The following is a 25,633-nucleotide window of genomic DNA, read 5'->3' on the forward strand; positions in this document are numbered from 1 at the left end:
TCTTCCCAACCCAGGGATCGAACCCGGGTCTCCCACATTGTAGGCAGACGCTTTACCGTCTGAGCTACCAGGGAAGCCCAGAGCAGGGATCAAACCCACGTTTTCTTCATTGCAACACAAACTGTCTACCACTGGACCACCAGGGAAGACCCCAAAGTATTTTTAAGGTTCAAAAAATCTTGACTATTCCCAAGATTAGGGCTTCCCAGGTGGTGCGCTGGTAAAGAATCCGCCTGCCAATGCAGGAGACACAGGAGACTCAGAGTCAATTCCCAGGTCAGCAAGATCCTCTGGAGGAGGAAGTGGCAACCCACTCCAGTATTCTTGCCTGGGAAATCCCATGGACAGAGGAGACTGGTGGGCTACAGCCCGGGGGGTTGCAAAGACTGGGACACGACTGAGTGCCTGAGCATACACACATTTCCAAGATAAAGCAAAAATAAATAACCTACTTAATTTAAAAAAACAAAACTGGTAATCCAGGTTTCAGGTTTGGTTGTTGTCTCTTAAGAAAGACATTCTGGAACTGGAAACATCCCAAGCCTGTTCCTCAACAACGGAGCAACTTCTTAAACATGGAAGGATTCCAAACTAGATTCTTCATTCATAAAAATGGCACCTGGAGTCCAGCAGTCATGAGAAAAGAGAAATTTTCCACCAACTTCTGTTTCAGCAGGGCAGGGGAACTGGGATTAGTGTCAGAGAAGAAGAAACTCATACTGAACACTCACTCATGCCAGCGGAAGTCTTCAGCTGGTGACTCAGGTCAATTCGTTGAATGCCGTTAAACATTGTTTGAATGTTGATACTATGATTACAACTCTGTCTGAGGAAATGGGGACACTGAGACCAAGGGTTGATCTGATTTGCACTGAGAAATATTGCGGCCATCAGAGAAGCTGGAATCCGATCCAGACTGCGTGGTTCTGAAACTACACAATCCAGATTGGGGCTTGAACCCACTGTCCTGGGATTGGATGCATCTGGTGTTAGTTAATAAAGTTCAGGTTCTTATGTCACGTCCCAGAAAGAATTCAGGGAGAGACAAACTGAGAGGTAACAAGTGGATTTAGTTAGATACATATTCCATACATAGCCCCTCTCAGAAAGCAAGAAAGACCTTGGGAGAAACATACTCCACAGAGTGTGAGCCATCTCAGAAGGTGGGAAGCCATGAAATATGGGTGGTTAGTTCTTCAGTTCATTTCAGTTTAGTCATTTAGTCATGTCTGACTCTTTTCGACTCCATGGACTGCAGCAAATCAGGCTTCCCTGTCCATCACCAGCTCCCAGAGCTTGCTCAAACTCATGTCCATCGAGTCAGTGATGCCATCCAACCATCTCTGTTGTCCCCCTTTCCTCCCGCCTTCAATCTTTCCCAGCATCAGGGTCTTTTCCAATGAGTCAGTTCTTTGCATCAGGTGGCCAAAGCATTGGAGTTTCAGCTTCAGCATCAATCCTTCCAATGAATATTAAGGACTGTTTTCCTTTAGGATTGACTGGTTTGATCTCCTTGCAGCCCAAGAAACTCTCAAGAATCTTCTCCAACACCACAGTTCAAAAGCATCAGTTCTTCGGTGCTCAGCTTTCTTTACACAACAACGCTCACATCCATACATGACTACTGGAAAAACCATAGCTTTGATTAGATGGACCTTTATTGGCAAAATAATGTCTCTGCTTTTTAATATGCTAAGTTGGCCATAGCTTTTCTTCCAAGAAGCAAACATCTTTTAATTTCATGGCTGCAGTCACCATCTGCAGTGATTTTGGAGCCCAAAAAAGTAAAGTCTGTCACTGTTTCCATTGTTTCCCCATCTATTTGCCATGAAGTGATGGGACCGGATGCCGTGATCTTAGTTTTCTGAATGTTGAGTTTTAGGCCAGCTTTTTCACTCTCTTCTTTTATTTTCATCAAGAGGCTCTTTAGTTCCTCTTCGTTCTCTGCCATAAGGGTGGTGTCATCTGCATATCTGAGGTTATTGGTATTTCTCCTGGCAATCTTTTTTTTTTTTTTTTAAATTCAAAATTGAATGAATTTATTAACAGTTCTCTACATTGTCCTGTTTTTCTTGCTTTTGCACCTCCAGGCACTAAAACTTATTTTTTTTTTTTTCATACATTGATATGAATCAGCCATATATTTACACGTATTCCCCATCCCGATCCCCCCTCCCACCTCCCTCTCCACCCGATTCCTCTGGGTCTTCCCAGTGCACCAGGCCCGAGCACTTGTCTCATGTATCCCACCTGGGCTGGGGATCTGTTTCACCATAGATAGTATACATGCTGTTCTTTTGAAATATCCCACCCTCTCCTGGCAATCTTGATTCCAGCTTGTCATTTCACATGATGTGCTCTTCATATAAGTTAAATAAGCAGGGTGACAATATTTGTGCTGCAACCCTTGGGGTCACAAAGAGTCGGCCCCGACTGAATGACTGCGCTGAATTCTGTGGAGACTGAACCCTGTGCTGCTGTCCGACCTTCAACACCCGCTGAGGGAGACCAGGGTGGAGAGAGGCACTCTCTGCTCCAGAGAACCCGGTAGGACAGGTCTTCAGATAGTTGTATATTTTCAGGAACAGATTTTGTGATCCCATACCTTGCATCTCCTCATATCTAGAAAGAACTGAATCCCTTCATGGTGACAGCAGCTCCTCCTGATTAGTGGAAAACTCTTGTAAAGTAAGCACTTAATTGTATTGAACTCCTTCACCCAAATCTTACACACTGACCTTCTCCCACTGCCTCTTTGGAACAGTCTCTCAGAGCTATCTGAGGTGCTGCCTCCTGGGCTGCAGTCCTCATTTTGTCCAGAATAAAACTTCACTCACAACTCTCAAGTTGTGCATCTTTTTTAGTCGACAAAACCATGAAGGAGTTGAGGGTTTTGGGTACCAGAAATGGCAACCCTCTGCAGTATTCTTGCCTGGAGAACTCCATGAACAGAGGAGCCTGGCGGGCTGCAGTCCCTGGGGTGGCAAGAGTCACACAGGACTTAGCGATTAAACCACCACCCACCACCGTGTTCTCCTGACTCCGCCCAGCAGTAAAACTTCCTCTGCTCCAAACTAGGGTAGGTTTGTTTGACCTCCCTGTGTGTGGCACACATGATCTTACTTGCCTTGGGTAACAGACTAGGACCCCCCCACCACACGGGTTTGCCCCTGCCAATACGTTCTGATGGGGGAAATTGCCCAGGGTGGGTGGGGTGGGCACTGGCCACGTGGCTCAGTCCAGCACACCCTGAGGAGGCCAAGTCATGTGTCCAAGGTGGGGGAACTGAGTCCTTGGGTCCCGAAAGTTCTCACGGTGGTGGAGGCGTCCACCCCCCACGCCTCTGCAGGGTAACTTGGCCGTGGATCAGGAGTGCATGCCCTAGGTAGGGGCGCCCGGGTAGCAAGGCGGGCCTGGATCCTTGGTCCTGCCGGAGGGTCGCAGGGCCCGTGCGTTCTAGCGCCAGTCCGCGTGGTGGCCGCAGGGGCGGTGGGCCGCATGCGACTTCCGGGCCTTGCAGGGCCTGGAGTTGGGGCCAGGCACCGCGCTCCACCGGGACCTGGGGAAGGTAGTCCCGGTAACTCCACGCCCAGCAGCCCACTTGCAGACATCCCTGTCCGCACCCACTTCCGGGGCCCCTCGCCCGTGCGCTTCCTCCGCCCGGGCCCTTGTCGGTCGGGCTCGTGGTCCTGCCTCGCAGGCAGTGTGCGGCCCCGGGGTTAGAGGCGTGGTGCAGGCCAGGGGGCGGACCCGTGTGGAGTGAATGAAGGACTGGAGGAACCGATGAATGAAGGAAGGCCGGCGCAGCCTGCAGCGCCCCACCGGGTAAAACTGAAAGTGCAAGCCGGCGTTTTGGAGGGTGGCCGCCCACGTGCCGGTAGCGCAGAGATGTGGTGGGTTACCCGGGCCTGGGTTGCGGTAGACAATTTGCCCCGGAGGGGCGGGAGTGGGCGGGGACAGGCGAATGCCCCGCCCCCGGCCCGCCCCGGCGCAGCGCGGGACCCGCGGGTTCCCAGCCGCGCTGAGGTCAGAGGGAGGCGGTCTGTTGTCCGATCCGAGCGCCTGCGCTGATCCGGGCCGCGGCGGAGCGGAGCCCGAGCGTGGCAGAAGCCAAGCGGAGCGCGCGGCGGAGACGCTGACCCCCCGGCCCCGCGCCGCCGCGGAAGGCCCGGCATGGAGGAGGAGTGCCGGGTGCTCTCCATTCAAAGCCACGTCGTCCGCGGCTACGTGGGCAACCGGGCGGCCACGTTCCCGCTGCAGGTACGCTTACGTAACCCGGCGGTGTCCCCGCGCCCGGCCGTGCGGGCCGGCGAAGGGGTGGCTGCCGCCGGGCCGCGTGACCTTGGCCCGGCAGCCCGGATGATCTGGAGCGCGGGGTTCCAGACGCGGGCGGGGGAGGCGGGCACTTTGCAGGGGCGGGGGCGGGGCCGCACTTGGACCCCGGCGGGTGGAATGGGGCGGGGGTGGGGACGCTCGGTTAGAATGAAGCCCCCGGGAGCGTGCTGTGAGCACACGCCAGCCCCCGCCCTTTACCACCGGCCCGACCCTGGGGAAGGGAAAATGCGGAGCAGCAGCCGGAGACCCAGCGAAAGTGGGCGCTGAGCAAGCAGGTCTCTGCACTGCTTACCTGGTGGGCGACCGGTCCCCATCCGGTCCCCGCCCCCTGCGGGTCCGGAGGCTCCACCCTGCGACTGCCCGTTGGTGGGCAGTCGCCAGGAGGGGATGGGACGGAGGGGGCCTACCTGCCGGTGTTGGCTCCGAAGTAAAGCCCAGAGGGCAGTTCAGGCAGTGCAGGGTCTGACTCTAGAAGCCGCTTCCTACATGTGTCAGCCTTTCCCTACTGGGGTGCCCACGGGCTTCCCGCTTCCCCCACCTGTGCTCCAGGAGGGGCTCACGGTCTCTCTGTGGTTCATCAGTGATACTCGCTGCTTCCTGTCTCAGCCCCGAGGTTGTGGTTGGGTGGCCCCTTGGAGGGTCAGGATGAGGCCTGGGTGCAATGGGGTGTCAGCCTTGGGCTCACCATCACTTCCTTGCCCTGTGGGCTGAGCAAGAGGCTGTGCGTCCGGGCTGGTGGCTCTCTTGGACCATGCATCTTTGGCCCATTGTCCCTGGGTCCGATCCTCGAACCTGGAGCTAGTGTCTGGCCCTTGCTGTGCAGGCTGTACATGAGGGCCCTGTGCTGGACCCTCAAGATCATAAAGGGCCACCCAGTCACAATGGCCTGTAGGTGCCAGCTGGCTGGAGGGGACGTGGGAAGGGTTGGAATCCTTCAGTAGAGCTTGAGGGCCGACCTGAGGCTGGCCTGCCCGTCTCCCGAGGAGGAGGCAGTGTAACAAAGGCTTGAAGGTGGAATGGTACAAGGGTTCAAGTCCAACTGACCTGTCTGGCCGGGTGCCTGTGATCTGTGAGCACCCATGAAGATAATGTGAGGCCCTTGGCCCTCCTGTTCCCACCAGCGGGGGTGCAAACCGTGGGGGCAACCAGGGTGCACTCCGGGACTGGTCCCGGGGCCCCAACTCTTGGTCACTGATTGCTTGGGCAGGGCCTCTATGGTGGGACAGTGCTGGGGTGAAAGTACAGGATCCCTGAAGGGCCGCCCCAGAAGGTGGAACCAGGCAGTTCCCTACCAGATAGTGGTCCGCCTGCACCCTGCCTGGAGGGAGCCGCCCTTGGCAGAAGTGTGCAGAGGTGTGTAGACTCGGCTGCTTCCCTGGGCCTCTGTCTCTCCCTGCGGCCGCTCCTTCTTTCTCTTTCCCTGGGCAAGTTGTTCCTCTGATCATCTGTTCCTTGATTTCTAGGTACTGACCTAAACTTGCAGACCAACATGTCCTTTGCCAATTACTTGATGGGATGCTCCTCCAGACCACCCGCCTTGGGAAGGGCCTCTGAAGGACTGAACCTTGGTTCTTACCTGAGGTCTCCTCTCTATCCAGCATCCTTACCTGTGGTCTTGAGGGACAGACGTTGGGGGTGCCATCCCCCTTCTGTATCCCCCGGGTGGGGGTAACACCTGTCTCTGACTTAATCCATTCCTGCACTTCCTCTTGCCTACTTAAAGAAAAACACACAGCAAGGGAGTTGTGAGTTTTAGTCATGGACTTACTGAGGACTGTAGCCCAGGAGACAGCCTCTCAGGACACTGCTCCAGAGAGGTCAGGGAGAGGCCAGTTTGTACGTGAGGTTTTGGGGGAGCTGGGAAATACTTGCATTCAAGCTTACTTCTGGATAAAAGATTGCTGCTAATCAGATAAGAAGAGATATCTTAAATTATTGATTTTAGTGTTATTCTAAGTATGAAAAGATGCAGGAATTTGGAGTCATTGAAATTCTTTTTTTTTTTTTTTCATTTATTTTTATTAGTTGGAGGCTAATTACTTTACAATATTGTAGTGGGTTTTGTCATACATTGACATGAATCAGCCATGGATTTACATGTATTCCCCATCCGGATCCCCCCTCCCACCTCCTCTCTACCCAGTCCCTCTGGGTCTTCCCAGTGCACCAGGCCCGAGCACTTGTCTCATGCATCCAACCTGGGCTGGTGATCTGTTTCACTATAGATAATATACATGATTCGATGCTGTTCTCTCGAAACATGAAATTCTTTCTGAGATTTGCATCTAACATCTGTTTACCCAAAGCACTGAGTACCTGCCCCTGTTTTTTTTATCCTGAATTCCTCAGATGGGCCACTGCTGTGGCTTAGACTTAACCCTGTAGAACTGGAAGTAAGCCAGGCTCTTTTGTTACTCTTTATTCACACTCCCCTGGAGGCTCATTCTTAAGCTGGGGACTTGAAGAGGCTACCTTCCACCTTGAGCTCTCTAGTGCTCAGTTGCCTCATCTGTGGAGTGGGCAGAGTGCCTGACTCCAAGGACCCAATAAGGGTGACCATCCCTGGGAGGTGCCTCGGAGGTGCTGGCTGCTGAGTGAGGCAGCCCCAATGCCTAGGGTGCTTTTCTTAGTCCTCTCTGCAGAAAGACCAGACAGGGAGGTGGTAGGACCAGTGGGCAGCCGAGTGTGCCTGGGGCATCTAAGGGAGGCCAGGGCCTGCATCAGGCCTGGATCACTTCCTTACCTGTGTCCTTTGCCCTAATCATTTCCTCCTCCTAACGTAGTCCTGGGCGGGTGGAAAAAGCTGAGGAGGGGGAGAAAGCAGAGAGGGTGGCTCTCAAAACATGCTCCACCAAACCAAGCCCACCTTGATGGTGTACTTCAACCTCCAGAGCTGTGAGAGAATTGAAAGATTGTTGCTGAACCACGAAAGATGCCGGGATTCTTGTCCTCTGGAGGAGAATTCAACCCGGGGCCAGAGACAAGGCTTGATCACTCAGAGCTTTTGTGTAATAAAGTTTTATTAAAGTATAAAAGAGATAGAGAAAGCTTCTGACATAGACATAGAAGGGGGCAGAAAGAGTGCCCCCTCACTAGCATTAGCAATGGAGTCATATACTTCTAATTAGTTATTACGGTGAATCAAAAGAATGTCTGGAGGTTGTAAAGACCTTACTAGACTCACTCCCATAATTTACATTTTAAGATAACAGGATTAGCCAGAACTAACTTTTTTTTTTTAGAACTAATTTTTTTTTACAGAACAGTTTTTTTCCAGAAACTGTCCTGAAGCAGGATACATTATTGTTATATAATCCTAAGGAATGTAGAGGGGAAAAAAGTTTGTCCTTTCCTCTTCCTTGAGAATTCCAGACCCCTCTCTCCTTGGGGACCCTCAGACTTCTTATCAACCTGCCTGGGAATTGACTCTCAGAATAATAAATTTGTTTCAGCCGCGCAAGCACTCACACGGTCCTTGTGTAAGGTCCCACTTGGGACACACGTTCAGCCCATATGAGAACAATTTCCAGAGGTTTTCCTTAGCTCACTGTACACTTTCTCCCCTTGGCCATTTAGTGCTTTCTTGTCCAGAGTCTATAAGTCTGTGCATGCTTGCTTTGGCTAGGCTGCCGAGCTCTTGTCGGCTACAGGAGGCTCCGTGGGGTCTCCTGCAGGCATTTTGCTCCCCACCCAACGTGTGAGCACTGCTGGATCACAGAGGGGCAGGGCATGGGGCAGGATGGGCTGGGGGTGAGCAGAGCCTGGAAGTGGCCGTGCCTTGCACGATTCCAGCAGGTGTCCCCTGACTACAGAGCTGTGCCGAGTGGGGAAAATGTTCTGAATTTTGATGGATGTTGTACAGCTGGAGACGCCACAGGTGGGGTTACCCACACAGCTGACTGTGGGAAGAGAGCTTGGAAATGGCAGGAGAAGGTGGGGTCTGGCTGGGCCACACGCACTTGGGGAGACAGAATATGCACTTGTGCGGGGTGGAGAGGCTGCCGGTGGAGGGGTGCTGACCCGGTGCCCGGGTCTTGGAGAAACGGCTCAGGGGCTGGCCGTGCCCCCCAGACATTCTCAGCCTCATCTGCACAGTGAGAACAGGCCTGTTAGTGATCACGTGGTGCCAAGCTCCCAGGTTCTGCTTGTGGTGGGGTGCAGTGTGGATCCCTGCCCAGGGACCTTCCACCACTCCCAGGGTTGTCCTGGCTAGATGTCTGCAAGCTAGATATCTGGGCTTCAGGGCTCTGGTTCTCAAACTGCTTTTTGCCAGGTCCCCACAGGCTTCCCTGGTGGCCCAGATGGTATAGAGTCTGCCTGAAATGCAGGAGACCCGGATTTGATCCCTGGGTGGGAGTGATCTCCTGAAGAAGGAAATGGCAACCCCCTCCAGTATTCTTGCCTGGAGAATCCCATGAACAGAGGAACCTAGCAGGCTATAGTCCATGGGGTCACAAAGAGTTGTACACGGTTGAGCGACTATCACTCACAGGCTACAGTCCAAAGGGTCAAAAAGTGTCAGACACAACTTAGCAATTAACACTTAATACCACAGCACAGTAGTGGTGATCTCAGGTGGGTAGCCTGCAGGCAGCTGCCTTCCCTGGGCAGAGAAAAATGTTAACACAGAACCTTGACCCTGGTTTTGGATTTGTTTTGCGGCTCGAGTTCATAGTCCGTTTTAGTGGCTGAGGGGCACGTGCTGCTGTGACCAGCAACAGCAGGTAGAGCCATGGGCAGGCTGATCCCACGTCGGCAGTGAGCGAGGGAAGCGAGAGGGTGGGCTCGTGCCTTCCTGTCCTGTCTCTGGAGGTGGGGGCTACAGGTCAAGGGCCTCATGTCTGTGATGCTTTCGGGGCCCCTTCCCTGGGCAGACCCTGGGACCTCTCACTGTTCTGACCTTGCTTCTAGGGAGAGAAAAGGGAAGGGGTGGATGGACCCAGTGTGGACTCCTCCCACCCTGGACTCTGCGGGCTGCTTTCCTCTTGGAAGTAGGAAACATCACGTTCTTCCTGGCTGGAAGTATACTTCTTCTGAGCCCCCGCTGTGTAAGGGAAGACAGGCCTATTGATCCAGCAGCTCCTCCTGTGTTTTTATAGGTCCCACCCATCCTCTTGGTGGCTCAAACAGTAAAGAATCTGAAGATCCTGTGGAGAAGGGAATGGCTACCCTCTCCCGTATTCTTGCCTCGATAATTCCAAGGACAGAGGAGCCTGGCAGGCTACAGTCCATGGGGTCGCAAAGAGATGGCAAATAAGTGACTAACACTTCCACTTTACTCCCATTGTCCAGCAGCCCCACAACCCCACTCCTGCCCTATTGCTTTCCGTTTTTTTTGGTGAAAACACAGCAGGGGTCTTCCCTGGTTGTCTAGTGGTTAAGACTCTGGGCTCCCAATGTAGGGGGCCTGGGTTTGATCCCTGGTCTGGGAAGTAAGATCCTGCATGCCACGTGGTACAGTCAAAAAAAAGAAAAAGAGAAGTAAAAATATAGCAGATACACGAGGCTTAGGCTCTGTATGAGTTTCTGGGGGGTGGCCATAACAGAGTACCACAAAGAGGAGCTTAAAATCATGGATTTATTCATTTATTCTTCCACAATTTAGAGGCCAAGAATCTGAAGTCAGGGTGTTGACAGGGCCTTGATCCCTGCCCCAGAGGCTGGAGGGGAGGGTCTTTCCTGCCTCTTGCAGCTTCTAGGGGGCTCCAGGCATCCTTGGCTTGTGGCCACATCACTCCAGTCCGTGCCTCTTGTTGCATGGCCTGCTTCTGTGTGTCTCAAATAAGCACCTTTGTCATTGGGTGTGGGGTCTACTGACATAATCCAGGGCCATCTTAGCTTGAGATGCTTAACTTGATTGTATCTTGCCAGACCCAATTTCCAGTTCAGTATGTGCATGAATCCTCAGCCAGTATGTATTTTAGGGGCTGCTGTTCAATTCACTGTGAGTTAAAAGGAGCCTGTTCAGAGAGATTTAAAAGTGGCACAAATTGGGTGTTTAATTAAAGCTCCAGCATCCAAAAGCTGTCCTTTCTGGGAAGAACAGCGCAGGTGGGAGTCGAGCTGCTGCCTCAGCCATGACTCCCGTGTCTCCCTCCAGCTGCCAGGCACTTCTCCTGCCAGGGCGGCCAGCACTTGCGATGCCAACAGCCACTCTGCTGAGCAGATGAGTCTTTCTGAGGGTGGCCAGGCAGGTGGTAGCTGGCCTCGTGCCGGATGTGTGGTGTCTGCTTCCCTCTGAGGCTGTGTCTGGTTTGGCACGGCGGCCTTGGGCACCCGGGACCTCTGCTGGGGTCACTTGAGGCCCAGGATGCCGCCTCGAAGGGCCATGCTGGGGGTAGAGGGCACATAGATAATTCTGTGACCTTGAGAATCTGATTTGGGACCTTAGCTCAAAACCCATTTCAGTACTGTGTTGCCGAGACTACAGGCAGCCCTGGAAGGTGGGTCAGGGGTTGTCTCATTTGGGAGCCTATAGAAACCCACCTCGTTCTCTGACTCTCCAGGCCCCTTGGTGCAGAAGCAGAGCCGAGACATCCGGCAGGGCTGGAGACGGTTTCTCGTGCAGGGACCTCAAAGCCAGGCCTGTTTGCCAGTGGACTGGCTTGGACACCCGGCAGGAAGGGGTAGGCTGGGAGGCAACAGACTGTGCAGAGAGGCCCCTGGACTGGAAACCTAGGTTCAGACCCTCCCTGCCTAGTGATGGGGCCACAGGACCTGAGCAGAGGCCGCAGAGCTGCCCAGCAAGCAAGTGTGGCCGGCTCACCCCGGCCTCTCCTAGAGGCTTGTGACTGGTGATGATGAGGACGCTTCCGGCCATAAGCAGCTTATTTTCCACCTCTCCCCTTTAAGAACCGCCTGAGCTGTAAAGTGGCCCTGTTCAGAGGCTCTCTTGATTTGTCTTAAAACACCTGGTCCTTGGAAAATCTTTACGCTTTTTCCTTAGAATTCCTTGGATGAAAAGGACCTTTTCTAGCAGGACTGTGCTTGAAAGATGCTGGAAGGATGTCACCTGCCCTTTAAAAGATGTAGTGTTTGCCTTAGAGGTTTTCACGGTGGCACATGTGTTGGCAGACAGTGCCAGGGAGTCAGTGCCCCAAAGCACAGCTTCTTCCTGCCCCACCTCGGGCCCCCTGTCACTTCCCAGGGGAGTGCGCCAGGGCTGGAACCAGGTGACCTGGGACGCCTGTTTGCTGCTTGCTTCACCCTGGAAGTCCCTGTCTCCTCCAGTGTGTCCCCACCCTGGAACTTAGGTGTTGCTTCCGCATTTCTCCTGCCTTTTGGATTTTCCCAAGAAGGTCCAGAATTGCTCAATATCTTGATTTTGTAACCCTTTCTTAGTTTGGGGCTGAGAGCAAGAACTTAATGGTCTGCAGTGTGTGGGGGTATACGCATGTGTGCGAGTGTGTTGTGTGTGTGCGCTCGGCTGTGGGTGTGCACATGTGGGAGTGCGTGTGCAGTTGTGTGGTGTGGCACCCTGCCTCATGCTGGCGAGACCACCCCTCACAGGGACCTCTCTGGAAGGGTCTGTGCTGGGAGGCCGCTGGCCTGGAGACCTGAGCAGGTGTCCGCGAGCAGGTGCTGCTGTGACTACGCAGAGAGGGCCCCCCGGCGGTGTGGCTCATGGGCCTGGATGTCCCTGGGGCTCACCCCCATGGAGCTTTTGAAATAAGAGCAGCCAGCTCTGCTCAGAGTGCTCCGGGAGAGTGCCGCCAAGGGTAGAGTGGATGGAGTTTGTCCAGGAGAGAGGAATGTGTGGGGCCATGGCCTTGGGACAGAGTCGTCGGGTCGGCTAAAGAGGGGCAGCCCCTCCCGTCCCCTGACCAGAGCTGTCACCCTGTCCCCCGTCTGTAGCTGGTGCTGCTGGGCACTTGGGCCAAGACTGCCTCTTTTAGGGCAATGCCCAGCTGAACCTGACCAGCGAGTGTGTGGGGCCTGGCAGCTGGGGTGGGTGCACTGCGCTGGGAGCAGGGCTGGAGCCAGGGTGAGGGGGTCCGGGGCCGGCCGCCCAGGAGACGAGGGTGCACGTGGGGCGAAGGTGGCCTTGGGACTTAAGGCGAGCCAGGCGGGGGCGGGGGGGGCAGCACTTCTCCGGGGACACAGGGCTGTTCCCCGTCAGAGCTCCCGTGGGAGACACGGGGTGGGTGGTTGCAAGTTAGGCTGAGTGGTCGGACTCACCAGGGACAGGTGGAGAAAGGGACCCTGGAGTACCCAAGGCTGATCAGTCGGATCACAGGCACATGGCTTTCCTGTGTCCCCTCTTTGCTAATTCTGATTTCCTAGGAGAGTGACTAAAAAGATTTTGCAAAACAAGCCTCGGTGAAGGTTTTGAAGATGGTGAAGTGAGCCCTCTCGCTGCCTAGCCCTGACCCTCCCGTGGAGGAAGCTGGGTGGCCTGGGCTTCCCTGCTGTCTGCTCTGCGTGCTCCCGCTGTGTGTGCCTGGCTGTCAGCGGTGGCTGATGATGCAGCATCCAGGCAGGAGCACGGATGGGGGGCTCAGATGTGGCTTTAGGTCCCCAGCACGTGTAGCTGCCCTCAGGAGGGATGCTGTGCCTAAAGGGTGGACTGAGGTCCACGTTGCCGGGATGCAGGGGCCTGCGTGGACATTGTCTTTGATGTCACTGTCCTTTGTGGCGGACACCCCTGGAACTTCTGAATGTGCTCTTCTGGGTGGGCGTGCCCGCCAGCCGTTGGGGTCTCCCCTGCCCTGGGGGAGAGGTGGGAAGCTGGAGCATGGGGTTGAGGAGCAGGTCCTGTCTGATGCCCGAAGGGCCTCCATTTGCCTGTGCATCTCGTTGGCCGTCCCGGGCCTGAGACTGTGTCCCCAGCATTAGACGTGGTCTCGTGGAGCCAGGTTTCCTCAGCAGCTGAGTGAGCTTGAACTGGCACGACCTCTGTGGGCAGCAGACCAGCTGGACGTGGAGCCTCTTGGCTGAGACTCTAGTTCTCTCTGAAGCGGAGCCCGAAGCCTGGCTTTGGCCCCCAGCCTGCATTCAGAGGCCCACAGGGCGATGGACTCATCCCTGGGGGTCACAGTGGCAGGGAGTCCAAACTCCTAACCCCCCCCCCACCAAACCTGGGTGCTCTAGTGGAGGCTGAGAAGACATGGTTTCCAACAGGGTTTTGGAGCCAAGAGTCACTGTTTCTGACTTGGGGGCTACTCACAAAGGCCCAGAGGCAGAAGGGCTTTGGGGGTTCAGAGAGTGGTGTGGAATTCACAGTCGGTGGGACGCACAGCCTGGGGTCTGGGCCTCATCCCACGGGTGGCCCTCGAAGGTTGGTGTCAGCGGGGTGCTTTGGGGGAGCAGGGGAAGGATAGCACAGAGTTTTCCCGGATGGGAGCAAGGACTTGAAACAGGCCCACTTGAGAATTCCAGCAGCACCTGCCCCTGGCTGGCCCTGGGCTGGGGACATTGGGGGAGGGGGAGGGGGGGTGGTTAGGCCCGAGATGGTGTTCTCCCTGATCTCGGAAGGCCTCCCCTCCCCTCGCCTCCCCTCCCCTCCCCTCCCCCCTCCCCTCCCTTTCCCATGCTGAACTAGCCAGTTCCTCTTTTTTCTCAAAATGAGTCTTGTTGCTGGTAAATGGTGAAAAACTGGCGGGGGTGGGGCAGGGCCGGTTTCCCTGGTGTAATTCCGCCAGCTGACCACCAGCTGCCAGTCTGGGTTGGAAGACAGGCTGAGTGGCCGCCGGAGCCTAGGATGTGGCCGCAGCTGATCGGGGTGGGAGCTGGGGCAGGTACCAGACTCACTGGTGTACAGGTCATTGGAGCTGGGCAAGCTTCGTGGCCGCACGGCGGCCTTGCTGCCCACGCAGCCTGCGTGCGCAGGGCCAGCGGGGCGCTGAGTCTTCTCCTTCAGAACACACAGACATCCTCTTCCGCCCCAGTCAGAGAAGTTGGCTTGGCTTGTTTTCAAGTGGAAATGTAGTTGATTTATGATGCTGTGCTAGTTTCAGGGGTGTAGCATGCTGACCCAGTTAATACAAGTGTGTTCTTTTCCATGATAGTTTACTATAAGACACTGAATAAAATTCTCTATGTTATAGAGTAAATCCTGTTTATCTTCTAGGTGTAGTGACATGTCCCGATATTCCTAACTGGTCTCTTGCCTTGCTTCCTTTCCCCATAAGTTTGTTTTCTGTGTCTGTGAGTCTGTTTCTGGCTTTGTATTACTTTTTAGTATCCATATATAGGTGATGATATAATATTTGTCTTTCTTTGTCTGACTTCACTTAGTATATAATCTCTACATCCATCCATGTGCTGCAAATAGCATTATTTCATTCCCTGTTTCTGGCTGAGTACTATTTCGTTGGTGTCACCAACTCTATGACCATGAATTTGAGCAAACTCTGGGAGATGGTGATGGACAGGGAAGCCTGGCGTGCTGCAGTCCGTGGGGTCACAAAGGGTCAGACAGGACTCAGCGACTGAACACCAAGTCTTCCACTCGTTGGTCACATTGTTTGCATGTATTTTCTCCCAGCCTGTAGGTTCTTTTTGGTTTGTTTATGGTTTCCTTTGCTGTGCAGAAGCATTCAAGTTCAATTAGGTCCCATTTGTTTATTTTTGTTTTTATTTCTCTTAGGGAAAGAGAACTCTGCTCCTAAGGGTGCGTGTGAATAGACCAGACTCCTGGTGGCCCCATCCACACTCAATGGGGTTGTGTCAGGGCAAGCAAGGGGGGAGGTTTGAGCGAGGGCAGATGGAGCTGGGGGTCTTGACATCTGACTGGTTTCCTTTGCTGTTGTTAGTCTTCTTGCTCAATAACTGTTTGTCCTGCATTCTTTTGTTCTCTGAAGATCAATAATTACCAGATCAATAATTACCGAGAGCTATTCAAGGGCAAGCACTGTGACCAGGCTTGGCTCACACATGGGTTAAACAAACATTTAGGCTATCCATGCCTGGTTCTTTCTCCAGGGGCTGCCTCCCTGTCTGCTTACAGTCGGGACTTAAAGCTGAGGGAGACGGGATGTTTAGGGCTGTGTGATGGGGGTGCTGGGAGCAGTGGAGAGATCAGAGTGGGTTCAGTTGCTTCCGGGGGCTCCGCCTGTGTGGATAAAGAAAGACGGTGCTGGGGAAGGTGAACAGCAGGGGCTGGACTCCATCTCTGGTCTCTCCCCACCCTGCCGCTCCCCCCCCCCGCACCGCCCCGCCCCGTGTCCAGTCAGAAGCTCCTAGCTGAGCACAGATGTGCCATCCAGGGTCCCAGCCCCAGATCGCAGAGCTGAGCCCAGAAGCAGAGGTTTGAGCGGAAGACAAGGTATTAACAATAGGCACCTCCTTTCTCTGGGGCCCCCCGTTTCCCATCAGGAAGCTGGGCCCTGTGTCTTGGCTTTTGGCTGCACCTGCCCGACCCTGCACGAGGCTTTGACAGGGCCCCTACCATGCCGACAAATAAGCTGCTGGTTTGTGAAATGGAGATGTCAGCCCAGCGCTTAGCGCAATCATTTAAAAACAGAAAATAGCTCCTTCGCGTGTGCTGGCTCTGAAGGACTAATTATCTACGCTTCCAGAAGCAATGGAGCGGGGTATTCTGGCAGGATTTTCAGGATTTGTGTCATCGTTGCTTCAAATCTGTTTCTTTGGAGTTGATTAGAATTTAGGGATCTGAAATACCGTGAGCTCTGTCAGTCTAGGAGGCCCTGAAATCTGGCCAGTTTTAACTTTCTAGATTAAGAAGACTGGAATTTTTCCTTGATTTAAGTCCTCATAATACTGGCTTTTTAGAAAGACTTCATAAGTGTATAGCTCAATGAATTCACAAAAGGAGCATGCCTGGTAACCACAGCCCCCATGAAGAGCTGGGGTGTGGCCCACATCTGCACCTAGGGACCCCCAGTCCTGCCTCGACACCTGCAGCAGACAGACCCTCCTGTGGCCAGAGAGCTTTGCTTGTTTGGGGACATTGAGGTGACCCCCGGAAGTTGTTGGTGTTCAGGTGAAGGCAAGGGGGGAGGGTTTGGTCAGTTCCTGGTGGACAGGAAGGTGGGGACAGCCAGGGACTGTCTGTCCACTGGACCAGTTATGGCAAAGGGCCTTTGTTCTCATCTTCAGCGGAGGGAGCGTGCCCGAAGGTCAGGGGCCACGTCTAACGGGGGTCCCGGCAGTGGGTCCCTGAGGCTCACTCCCTCGACCCTAGCCTCATCTTCCCGCCCCCCTGGTCGGCGGTGGCACCTCCTCCCCCATCAGCAGTGGGGATTAGGGACGAGCCCCTGACTCCTGGGGCCCCTCACACTGTCCGCCACACTGCCCACCCCGCAGGGCGCTGTCTTCTCGCTCCCCCTGGCGTGGCTTCTTTGCTGGGGTTGCTGGTGGAAGTGAACCTACCAGCTGAGACCTGTTTGGGCATAGGGAGGGGACTGGGGACCGGGGCTGGGGTGCAGAGTGAGGGGCTTGTGGGAGTGTCATGAGTGGTGTGTGTGGTGAACAAGTGACCCCCTCTTCAGACCCTGCTCTGTGCTGCCAGCCCCAGAGCACAGGGTCTCGACCGCCTGAAGGGGGGTAGGGAGAGATGGGGCACAGAGGTGGGTCAGGCGAGTCCAGGAAAGGAGGAGGTTGCACAAGGTCTTGACCTCCTGTGTGTGGGGTGGGTATAGAGGGGGGGCCAGGCAAGTCTGAGAGAGGAGGAGGAAGCACAGGATCTCAACCTCTTATAGAAGGTGGGGAGCATAGAGGGGGGTCAGGCGAGTCCAGGAGAGGAGGAGGGAGCTTGGGATCTCGACCTTCTATAGAAGGTGGGGAGCATAGAGGGGGGTCAGGCAAGTCCAGGAGATGAGGAGGTTGCACAAGACCTCCTGTGTGGGGGGGGCATAGAGGGGGGTCAGGCAAGTCTGAGAGAGGAGGAAGAAGCACGGGATCTCGACCTCCTGTAGAAGGTGAGGAGCATGGTGGGGGGGGGGGGGGCGGGGCGGGTCAGGCGAGTCCGGGAGAGGAGAAGGGACCTTCCGGGCAGACAGGCGGCCCCTGTGGCCTCATGCAGGCAGGTGCCAGGCACCAGAGCCCACCCTCCCCTCCCTTACCCGCTGTGCCCCCAGAGCTCTGGAGAGACTGGCAATGCAGATGGGCATCCAAGTCCCAGCAGTGGCCGGATGACCTGAGCTGGGGCCAGTGAGGCTGGCCCAGTGGGGTGGGGTCCCTGTTGTCTAGGAGTGGGTCTGTGGCTGCAGTTGTCTCTGGATCTTGGGCCCCAGCTGGGCGCCTTTCTCCCCAGCTGACCTGCGAGAATGCAGGGGCTCCAAGCCAGGCTCCTGGGGAGGGAGTGGGAGCCCTCAGCCTTGTCCTCCCATCCAGGTGGGGGCCTGACTGCCCTCTTTGTGTCTAAACAGATGGATCCCATGCTGGTCTCTGAGCACTTTGATTTGGTGGCAGTTGCAGCAGGTGGGCCATGGCCTCTGAGCCTCGGCCTTTCGGGCTGGCTGCTCCCCACGCTCCCTGTCACCTCCCTGCTCATCCCTGCAGTTGTGGGTGCTGAAGCTGCCCTGGGGAGACCCTCCTCCTGTTCTTCAGGTCGGAGACCCTCCTGCCTGCCCCAGGCCATGTCAGGCACCTGCTTTGTGCCAGTGCATGCCCACCATGCTCTCTTACGCCACCTCCTTCTCTGTCCATCTTGCAGGTTTTGGGGTTTGAGGTCGATGCGGTCAACTCTGTGCAGTTTTCAAACCACACAGGTAAGGTGTTGGTCTGAGTCATCCTGGCAGAGCCAGGTGTGGGCATGGGAAGTGGTCCCTTAGATTCGGGGGGCCCCCCCTCATCTTACAGGAAATAGAATATGTTGGGGTGAGTTTGCCAGCTACATGTTTAAATCAGCTCAGCTGCTTCGGTGGTTGGATGACTCAGGCGGGTGACGTGTCGTCTGGTCCCCTGTTTCCTCCTTGAGCTGAGGCTGGTGATCCAGGCACCGACTCAGGGCGCCCCCCAACTCCCCGGGTGACACCGTGGGCTGGAGACTGCCGCAAGCTCAGCTTCTCTGAACATTGGTGCCAAATCAAATCTCAGAGATGGTTCTGAGTGAAGTAGAAAAGGAGAGCTTTATTGCTTTGCCAGGCAAAGGGGGACACAGTGGGCTCATGCCCTCAAAAGCAAGTGTCCCAACTTGGGGAAGACAGCGACAAGTTTTATAGTAAAAGAGGGAGTAATCAGCTCGACATTCTTCTGAGGGGTGGTTGGTGAGGTAAGTAGGAGTCAACATCATCAACCTTCAGGTCCAACCAGTCTGGGGTCTGCATGCTTGTGGGCAGCATACCACGGTTAATCGTTAACTTTTCCCACCTGGAGTGGCTTTTGGTATCTGCAAAACAGCTCAGAGACATTGTTGTGTGTACTCGGTGATGGAGAAACAGGACCTTGCCCAAGGCTGCTCTTGACTGTTTGTTTCTGCCTGGTCTCACATCCCCTCCCTTCCCTAATGTGAACAACTGCTTGAATCTGCCCACTGGAACTCGGAAAGTCATGGAGGCTGAGTGAAGGTTGTTGTGTACAGGGACCCAAGGACCAGCCTGTGGGATTGCTGGCTTGGGTTCGTGAGGTCTCGGCCCTTGGAAAGCCCCTGAGACATCAGGCGAGGGCCCTGTACCCTCGGAGCTGCCGTGCCCTGAGCTAATGGCGGCAGGGGGACAAAGCCTCTCAGTTCTTGGAAATGTCTCCACGTCCTTTCTTTGAAGTTACTATGAACCCAGATGGAATCTCGGAGCACTGAATGTCCCAGAAGCTCTGGCAGGTGGCCCAGCATCAGATATGCGGAAAGGTGCCTGGTTCTTGGCGGGAGGGGGTAACAGACACCAATGGAGGAGGAACTACACCGGGTTCAGATGGAGAACATACCGCGCTCAGTAAAAAGCCTTTCCTGCCATTGCTTCCCCCATTGTACTGGGCACAGTGACATTTGGACGCGTCCCCAGAAGTTGTCAGTCCAGTGAACCTCCCCAGAGCTTGTAGGTTTTCCGCCCTCTTTTTTGCTTTTTTCTTTTTGTTTGTTTTTAAAGTAAAAGAGCCAGTTTGGCTTAGACTTTAAGCCTCCCCTCCAGGCAGCCCCTGCCTGCGGCCAGCATTCTCTGGTTGCTCCTTTAGCTGGGGTTTCCTGTTACACGCTATGCTAGCCCTTGGGCAGCGGCTGGAAGAAACTGGATGGGGCTGGATGTTGGTGGGTGAGGCAGGCCCGGCGGTCCAGCACGTAGAGTTCAGTGTGATTGTGATCTGCTGCTGGCCTAGTGGTGACCCCCCTGGGGCAGGATCAGGTACTCAGGGAGGAACTGGGTCCCTCGGGGTCAGCCTCTGCAGTTTCTTTCATTTGTAAATTGTAAGATGAGTGGGATGGATGGAGGACCCCAGTGCCCGTCTTTCAGAAGGGTCTCCTGAGTTAGGAGAGGAGGGATGGGGGCTGTGGGGGGAGCTGGGATGCGCTCTGAATGTTGTGAGCCTGAACCTTCTCATCTTGTTAGGAAGCTGGCCTCCCGGGTGGGAGTGGGGGGTGTTTGAGACCCCGCAGGGGCTGGCTTGCGTGTCACGGACTGCACTGTGTCCCCTCGACTCACCTGTCCAGGTCCTGACTCCTGGAACCTCAAATGTGACTGTTTAGATGAGGCCTTTAAAGAGGTAGTTAAAAGTAAGTGGGATCACTGGGGTGGCCCTGCTCCCATCTGACTGGTGTCCTTAGAGAAGATCAGGACACAGACACACACGGATGACCACGTGAGGACGCAGGAGGAGCCGGCCGTGGAGCGTGCAGAGGAGCCAGCCTTGCGACACTTCCATCCTGGACTCTGGCCTCGAGGACCGCAGGGGCCTGTGGTTCTCGATCACAGCAGTCCTCGGACAAGAACGCAGTACACGTGTGATGGAGTCAAGCCCCACAATGTCAGGAATTCCCTGGTGGTGCATTGGTTAGGATTTGGTGCTTTCACTGCCAAGTGTCCGGGTTCAGTCCCTGGTTTGGGAACTGAAATCCCACAAGCGCTGCACAACAAGAACCACAACAAACAACCCGCCCTGTCTGGAAGGATGTTCGGAAAGCCACGGGTCAGGAGTGACTGTGGTTCCTCCCACCTGGGCCATGGAATTTTGTGGCAGCAACACCTGTGGGGATCCAGCCAGGGCTGCCAGCTCTTAGCAGACACCAGAACCTGTAGGGACAGCCTGGTGAGGGATGGGTCACCTTGCCTTGGGACCCTCCCTGCTCCTGCCTCTCATGACACGTGAACGGGGGTCCACCAGAGGCCATGCTTTCCTGGAGAACAGCTGATAGGTCATCGGGCTTTGGCCCCATGTGCTTTATCAGAGGCCACTCTGCGGCGGCCAAGCCCTCACCCCACGTGCACGTGGTGGGCCCGGCAGGCCCTTCGCCAGGCCCACAGCTGGTCCTGTTCTTGTGGTCAGTACTCAACTCTGTTGTTGCAGAAATCAGGCCTCCTGAGGCTCTACCTTATATCTTTAGAAACCCATCCATTCAAGGGGTACCTCTTGGCATTAGGGCCGCCAGGGACAAACTTGCCATGGGTGGACTTTGGGGTGTCCTTGGTGGGTGACCAGGTGAGGGCCTGCCTGGGTAGGGGCTTCACCTGGGTGCCTGTCAGGCCAAGAAGCCAGGCTGCAGCCTCTTTCCAGTTCATGTCTGGCTCTCGGTCAGGATGTGGCCTGAGACTTGGAGGTTGGAGCTCACCTTGGATGGGAGCAGGGATGCGAGAAGCTCCTACCTGCCAGGGTGCCCAGGTGACTGTTCAAGCCACTTGGCCTGGAGAGGGGACGCACGCAGCAAAGTCTGGCAAAGCTGGGGACTAAGACGTGTGGAGCCGCCCTCAGGTGCCCGACTGGAGGACGGGGAGAAATCACGCGGCCCTTCGTCCCATCTGTCAGTGCAACGCGGGCAGCACAGGTGTCCTTCGGGGCTGCTAAGTGGGCCTCACTGCACTGGGAGGGGAGGTGGGCCCCCGACTCAGTGATAACAACCCCAGGACGTGCTTTGGGGGGGCCCCGCCGAGTCTCTGTGCCCGGGTGACCTCACGCAGCATCGGGGCCTCATGTGATCTGCTCTGCCCCCCACCCCACCCCACCAGGCTACTCACACTGGAAGGGCCAAGTGCTGAACTCAGGCGAGCTCCAGGAGCTATACGACGGGCTGAAACTGAACAGCGTGAATCAGTATGACTACGTGCTCACAGGTGAGCCCAGGGGCGTGGACGGGGAACCAGGCCTGCCTCCCGCCCAGGTGGGCTGGTGGGGAGACCCAGAGTACCCCAACCCGGCTGCTCCCTCTCCTGCCACCCATGAGGAGGGACGGTCGTGCCTCCAGGAGGAGCTCAGTGGGGCCCTCGTGACCGCCACGTCCGGGTAGTGACCTTGGGGGTCCTGGCTGTGCCACCTCTCCACACCGGGGTCCCCATGCCCGTGGCCGGGGACAGGTACAGTGTTGGGAAGGGGTCAGGGATGAAAACACTCCTGTGAGCAACGTGGATGAAAACACTCCTGTGAGCGACATGGCTGGTGTCTGGTGTGTAATCCCACGTGGTTGCGTTTATTTATACACGTGGTGAGACGTGAACGTGCTTATCCTGGAAAGTGGAGGGGAGGAAGGAAAATGCTGCTCGTTCACCCATGGCTGCTTCCTCTCCTGTAAAAGTTTGCGTTTCTCCCAGGAAATGGCCCATGTCCCCTGGGTGCCTGCAGTTGGGACGCTTGTCTCGGCTGCAGATCTGGGCTCTGCCCGCCACTCTCCAGGCAGGTAGGTGTGATGGCGCTGTGTCTTCCTCTGCCGTGGTCGGGTGACAAGAGTCTCTGTCCCTCCCTAAGGCTACACACGAGACAAGTCCTTCCTGGCCATGGTGGTGGACATCGTGCAGGAGCTGAAGCAGCAGAACCCCAGGCTCGTGTACGGTAGGTGCTGGGGTCCTCTTCCTTCTGGGTGCTCCCACTCCACGTTCTGCCCCTCCCAGCACTTGGGCTTTGTAGCAGCTGGGCCTCCAGGGATGAGAGCCTGAAAGGCGTCTTCACCGTGAATCTGGTGTCGGTCTGGGGCACATGAGAGAGGCTGTGATCAGCATCAGGTTGGGTGTGTGTATGTGTGTGTGAGAGAGGGAGAGAGAGAGAGAGACCACCCGGTCCTTGGAGGGTTGGGATGAGAGACTCCCAGGTGGGGTCCCGACAGAAAATGTAAAATGCCAGGTAAGGAGGAAAATGAGGATGGGGGTGCTATGTTTTTCCCGTTTTATTTTTTTAAATATGTATGTATTTTTGGCAGGGCTAGGTCGTCATTGCGCCCAGGCTGTCTCTAATTGCAGCAAATGGGGGCTGCTGTTGGTTTGCGGTGCTCAGGCTTCTCATTGCCATGGCCTGTGTTGTCGTGGAGCATGGGCTGTAAGGCACTCGGGCTTCAGTAGCTGAGCCACGTGGGCTCCCGGGCTCTAGAGCACAGGCTCTGGAGTTGTGGTGCAGAGGCTTGGTTGCTCAACAGCATGTGGGATCTTCTTGCACCAGGGATTGAACCCATGTCTCCTGCACTGGCAGGCAGACTCTTAACCACTGCACCTCCGGGGAAGTGCACTTTTCCTGTTTTAGCTGCGTGCATGAGACTTAACCAAACAAGCCTGGGGGCTCCTCTGGACAGCTGCAGGTTTGCTCATAAGGGGAACTTTGTGTCCACAGTGTGCGACCCCGTGATGGGAGACCAGCGCAACGGAGAAGGCGCCATGGTTAGTGCTTCCCTTCCTGTTCAGGGGAGGTCAGCGGGGCTGGGCACCAGTGCCCTCTAAGGGTCTACCTGGGCGAGATGCTGCTCACAGACCTGAAGGCTTCCCTGTCAGGAAGGAGCAGCGGGGCTGGCAGAGGGGCTTCTGTGGAGGCCCGAGAGCAGGGGTTTCAGAGAGCAGGGGTCCTTGTTGTAGCTCAAGCAGCTGCAGATAATTTGCAAAAGGATGAACGTGGCTGTTTTCTAATCAGTGGACACTTGAGCTTAAATTTGCTCTAGTTTTCATGTGTCACAAAATGTTGTTGTTCAGTCGCAAAGTTGTGTCCGACTCTGCGACCCCATGGACTGCAGCATGCCAGGCTTCCCTGTCCGTCACCATCTCCCGGAGTTTGCGCAAACTCATGTCCATTGAGTCAGTAACGCTGTCTAATCATCTCACCCTCTGCTGCCCCTTTCTTTTGCCTTTAGTCACAAAATACTGGTTTCCTTTTGACTCGCCTCTACCCCCTGCAACCATAGAAGTCACTTAGCCCACCAGTGACACACCAACTGGCCATGGGCCTGGGGCTCCGGCCCCTGACCAGGGGTAGAGTGGGTGTTGGCATCATGGGGAGGGGGTGGAGAGCTGCTGGTGGGGACCTGACCTGGATCATCAGGATGGAAGGGCTCTCCCAGCCCTGCTTTGGGGTCCCTGCAGCACGAGCCCCCCTAGGTCATCCTGCCCCCGCCCCCGTGGGTCAGCCTGCTCCATCTTCTCCCCACAGTATGTCCCCGATGACCTCCTCCCCGTTTACAGAGAGAAGGTGGTACCCGTCGCAGACATCATCACCCCCAACCAGTTCGAGGCTGAGTAAGTCACCTGAACCAGCCCGGGGCCATCAGGCCCCTACCCCTTGGGGAGAGTGACAGGGATGAGCCGGAGTGGCCCCCAGTGTGCGGGGCAGGTCCTCCCGTGTCAGGGAGCCGCCGGCCCACCTGAGTACCAGGGCGGGTGCCGGTCATCAGCAGCAGTGGTTCGCCTTCTCACCCCGCCTCCCTAAGGTCATGCTGACCCCCAGCCGTGTTCCCGAACAGCAGGAGCCTCTTGGGGACAGGAAGGGACAGAGGTGCCCTGCGGAGCCGAGGGCACACCTGGCTGACAGCAGCCCACGGAGTGGAGAGCCCTCAGCAGCTGATGCAGGCTGCCCCCTGGAGCTTTGAAACCCATATCCTGAATCTCCACGAGGTTGAAAGGACTGTGCCGGCCCCTCTGCCCAGTGTCCAGAGGCCTTCCTTGGATGCCCAGCCCGGCCACCACCTAATGTCTGGGGGAGCCAGGTGCCCAGGGAGTGACAAGTGGGCTCCTGGGCCGTGGGGCCTGTCTAAGCACTGCAGTGAGTGGGTTCCCATAGCGTCCGGCGCTGTTGGACCATCAGCCACAGCCCCTCGGGCTCCAAGACCATCCCTTAAAGTAGGAATGGGGCTCCTGGATTCTTGGGGACTAGGCTTCCCTGACTTGGACCAGTTGATCCTGAGGGATGGCAGCTTGCCCAGATATCCCTGGTGGTTGGTGGCTCATGCGAATGTGGCAAACCATGGTTACAGCTGTTTGTGTGGACGCTGGCCGCCCTCACGGGCACTATGCTGTGACCATGCCTGGCCGCCCTTCCTCATTGTTAACATGCAAACATCAACCATAATCTGGGACTTCACCAACCCCTGTGACTTGTGAGTCCCTTTTAAAGCTGACTTAGTAATATGAGCCAAACACCAGACATGGTATCCACCTGGTCCATGATGGCTGGCAAGTGCCAAGTCAGTTCCCAGTGGGCAGGAGGCGTCACCAGTGCGCCAGAGCCCCGGACTCTTACAGGTGGGCTCCAGGGAAGCGATAGCTCACCTGTGCCTGCCTGTCTTCCAGGTTGCTGACTGGGAGAAAGATCCACAGCCAGGAAGACGCCTTAGAGGTAAGGAGACCTTCCTGAACCTGGCGTGGGACAGATAGCCCTGCTCATGGTGGGGTGGACAGCCACGTGCTCTCAGGCATGGGAGATGGTGCCCTCGTGGCCAGCATCCGGCTTCCCATCAGCCAGCCAGAGACACGTTGTAAATGCTGTTTCAGCCACTTGGTTGGTCATGGGCAGCCTAGTGCCTGCTGGGTCTGGGTGCACCCACTGCTCATCACAGCTGTCCCCGTCGGAGGGTCCAGGGCAGCCATCCCAAAGTGCTGCAGACGGGGTGCCTTAGAACAACAGAAGTTTGTTCTCTGGGTCCCTGAGGCCAGGATGGTGGGCTGGCCGTGTTCTGTCTGTTCTGTAGGAGAACCCCTTCCCGCCTGTCCCCCACCCTCTGGAGGTGACTGGCAGCCCTCGGGGTTCCCAGGCTTGTGGGCATCACCCCAGTCTCTGCGTGTGTCTACAGTGTGTGTCCCATCCGTGTGCACGTGTGAGAGTGCGTGTGGGTGTATGCACACAGTGAGAGTGAAGATTGCTTGCACAGAATGGACTTGTCCCTCGGGTGCTGGCTGGTGTTTCTGGAGTCCACAGTGGGGGAGTCCAGACAGGAAGGGTGGACTGGGCCTCCCTGCAGCCCTGAGTGAGATTTCTTCAGAGTTCTTTTCAACCTTCCCTCGGGACT

At 55.9% G+C, this 25,633-nt stretch overlaps 1 protein-coding gene across 1 annotated transcript in view; it reads left to right on the plus strand.

The window, feature by feature from the left end:
• Window positions 1-4,002: 4,002 nt before the first annotated feature.
• The window catches only part of PDXK (pyridoxal kinase), a 30,775-nt gene continuing 9,144 nt past the window's right edge, over window positions 4,003-25,633 (plus strand). Inside the window, exons 1-7 of the mRNA XM_043474521.1 lie at window positions 4,003-4,260; window positions 17,954-18,008; window positions 21,390-21,494; window positions 22,123-22,206; window positions 22,975-23,021; window positions 23,782-23,867; window positions 24,918-24,963. Of these exons, the coding sequence (XP_043330456.1) occupies window positions 4,174-4,260; window positions 17,954-18,008; window positions 21,390-21,494; window positions 22,123-22,206; window positions 22,975-23,021; window positions 23,782-23,867; window positions 24,918-24,963 (510 nt within the window). The 5' untranslated portion in view covers window positions 4,003-4,173. The remainder of the gene's footprint in view (window positions 4,261-17,953; window positions 18,009-21,389; window positions 21,495-22,122; window positions 22,207-22,974; window positions 23,022-23,781; window positions 23,868-24,917; window positions 24,964-25,633) is intronic.

The sequence above is a fragment of the Cervus canadensis genome, chromosome 7 (genome assembly GCF_019320065.1).
Source record: "Cervus canadensis isolate Bull #8, Minnesota chromosome 7, ASM1932006v1, whole genome shotgun sequence".
NCBI classification, from domain to species: Eukaryota; Metazoa; Chordata; class Mammalia; order Artiodactyla; family Cervidae; genus Cervus; species Cervus canadensis.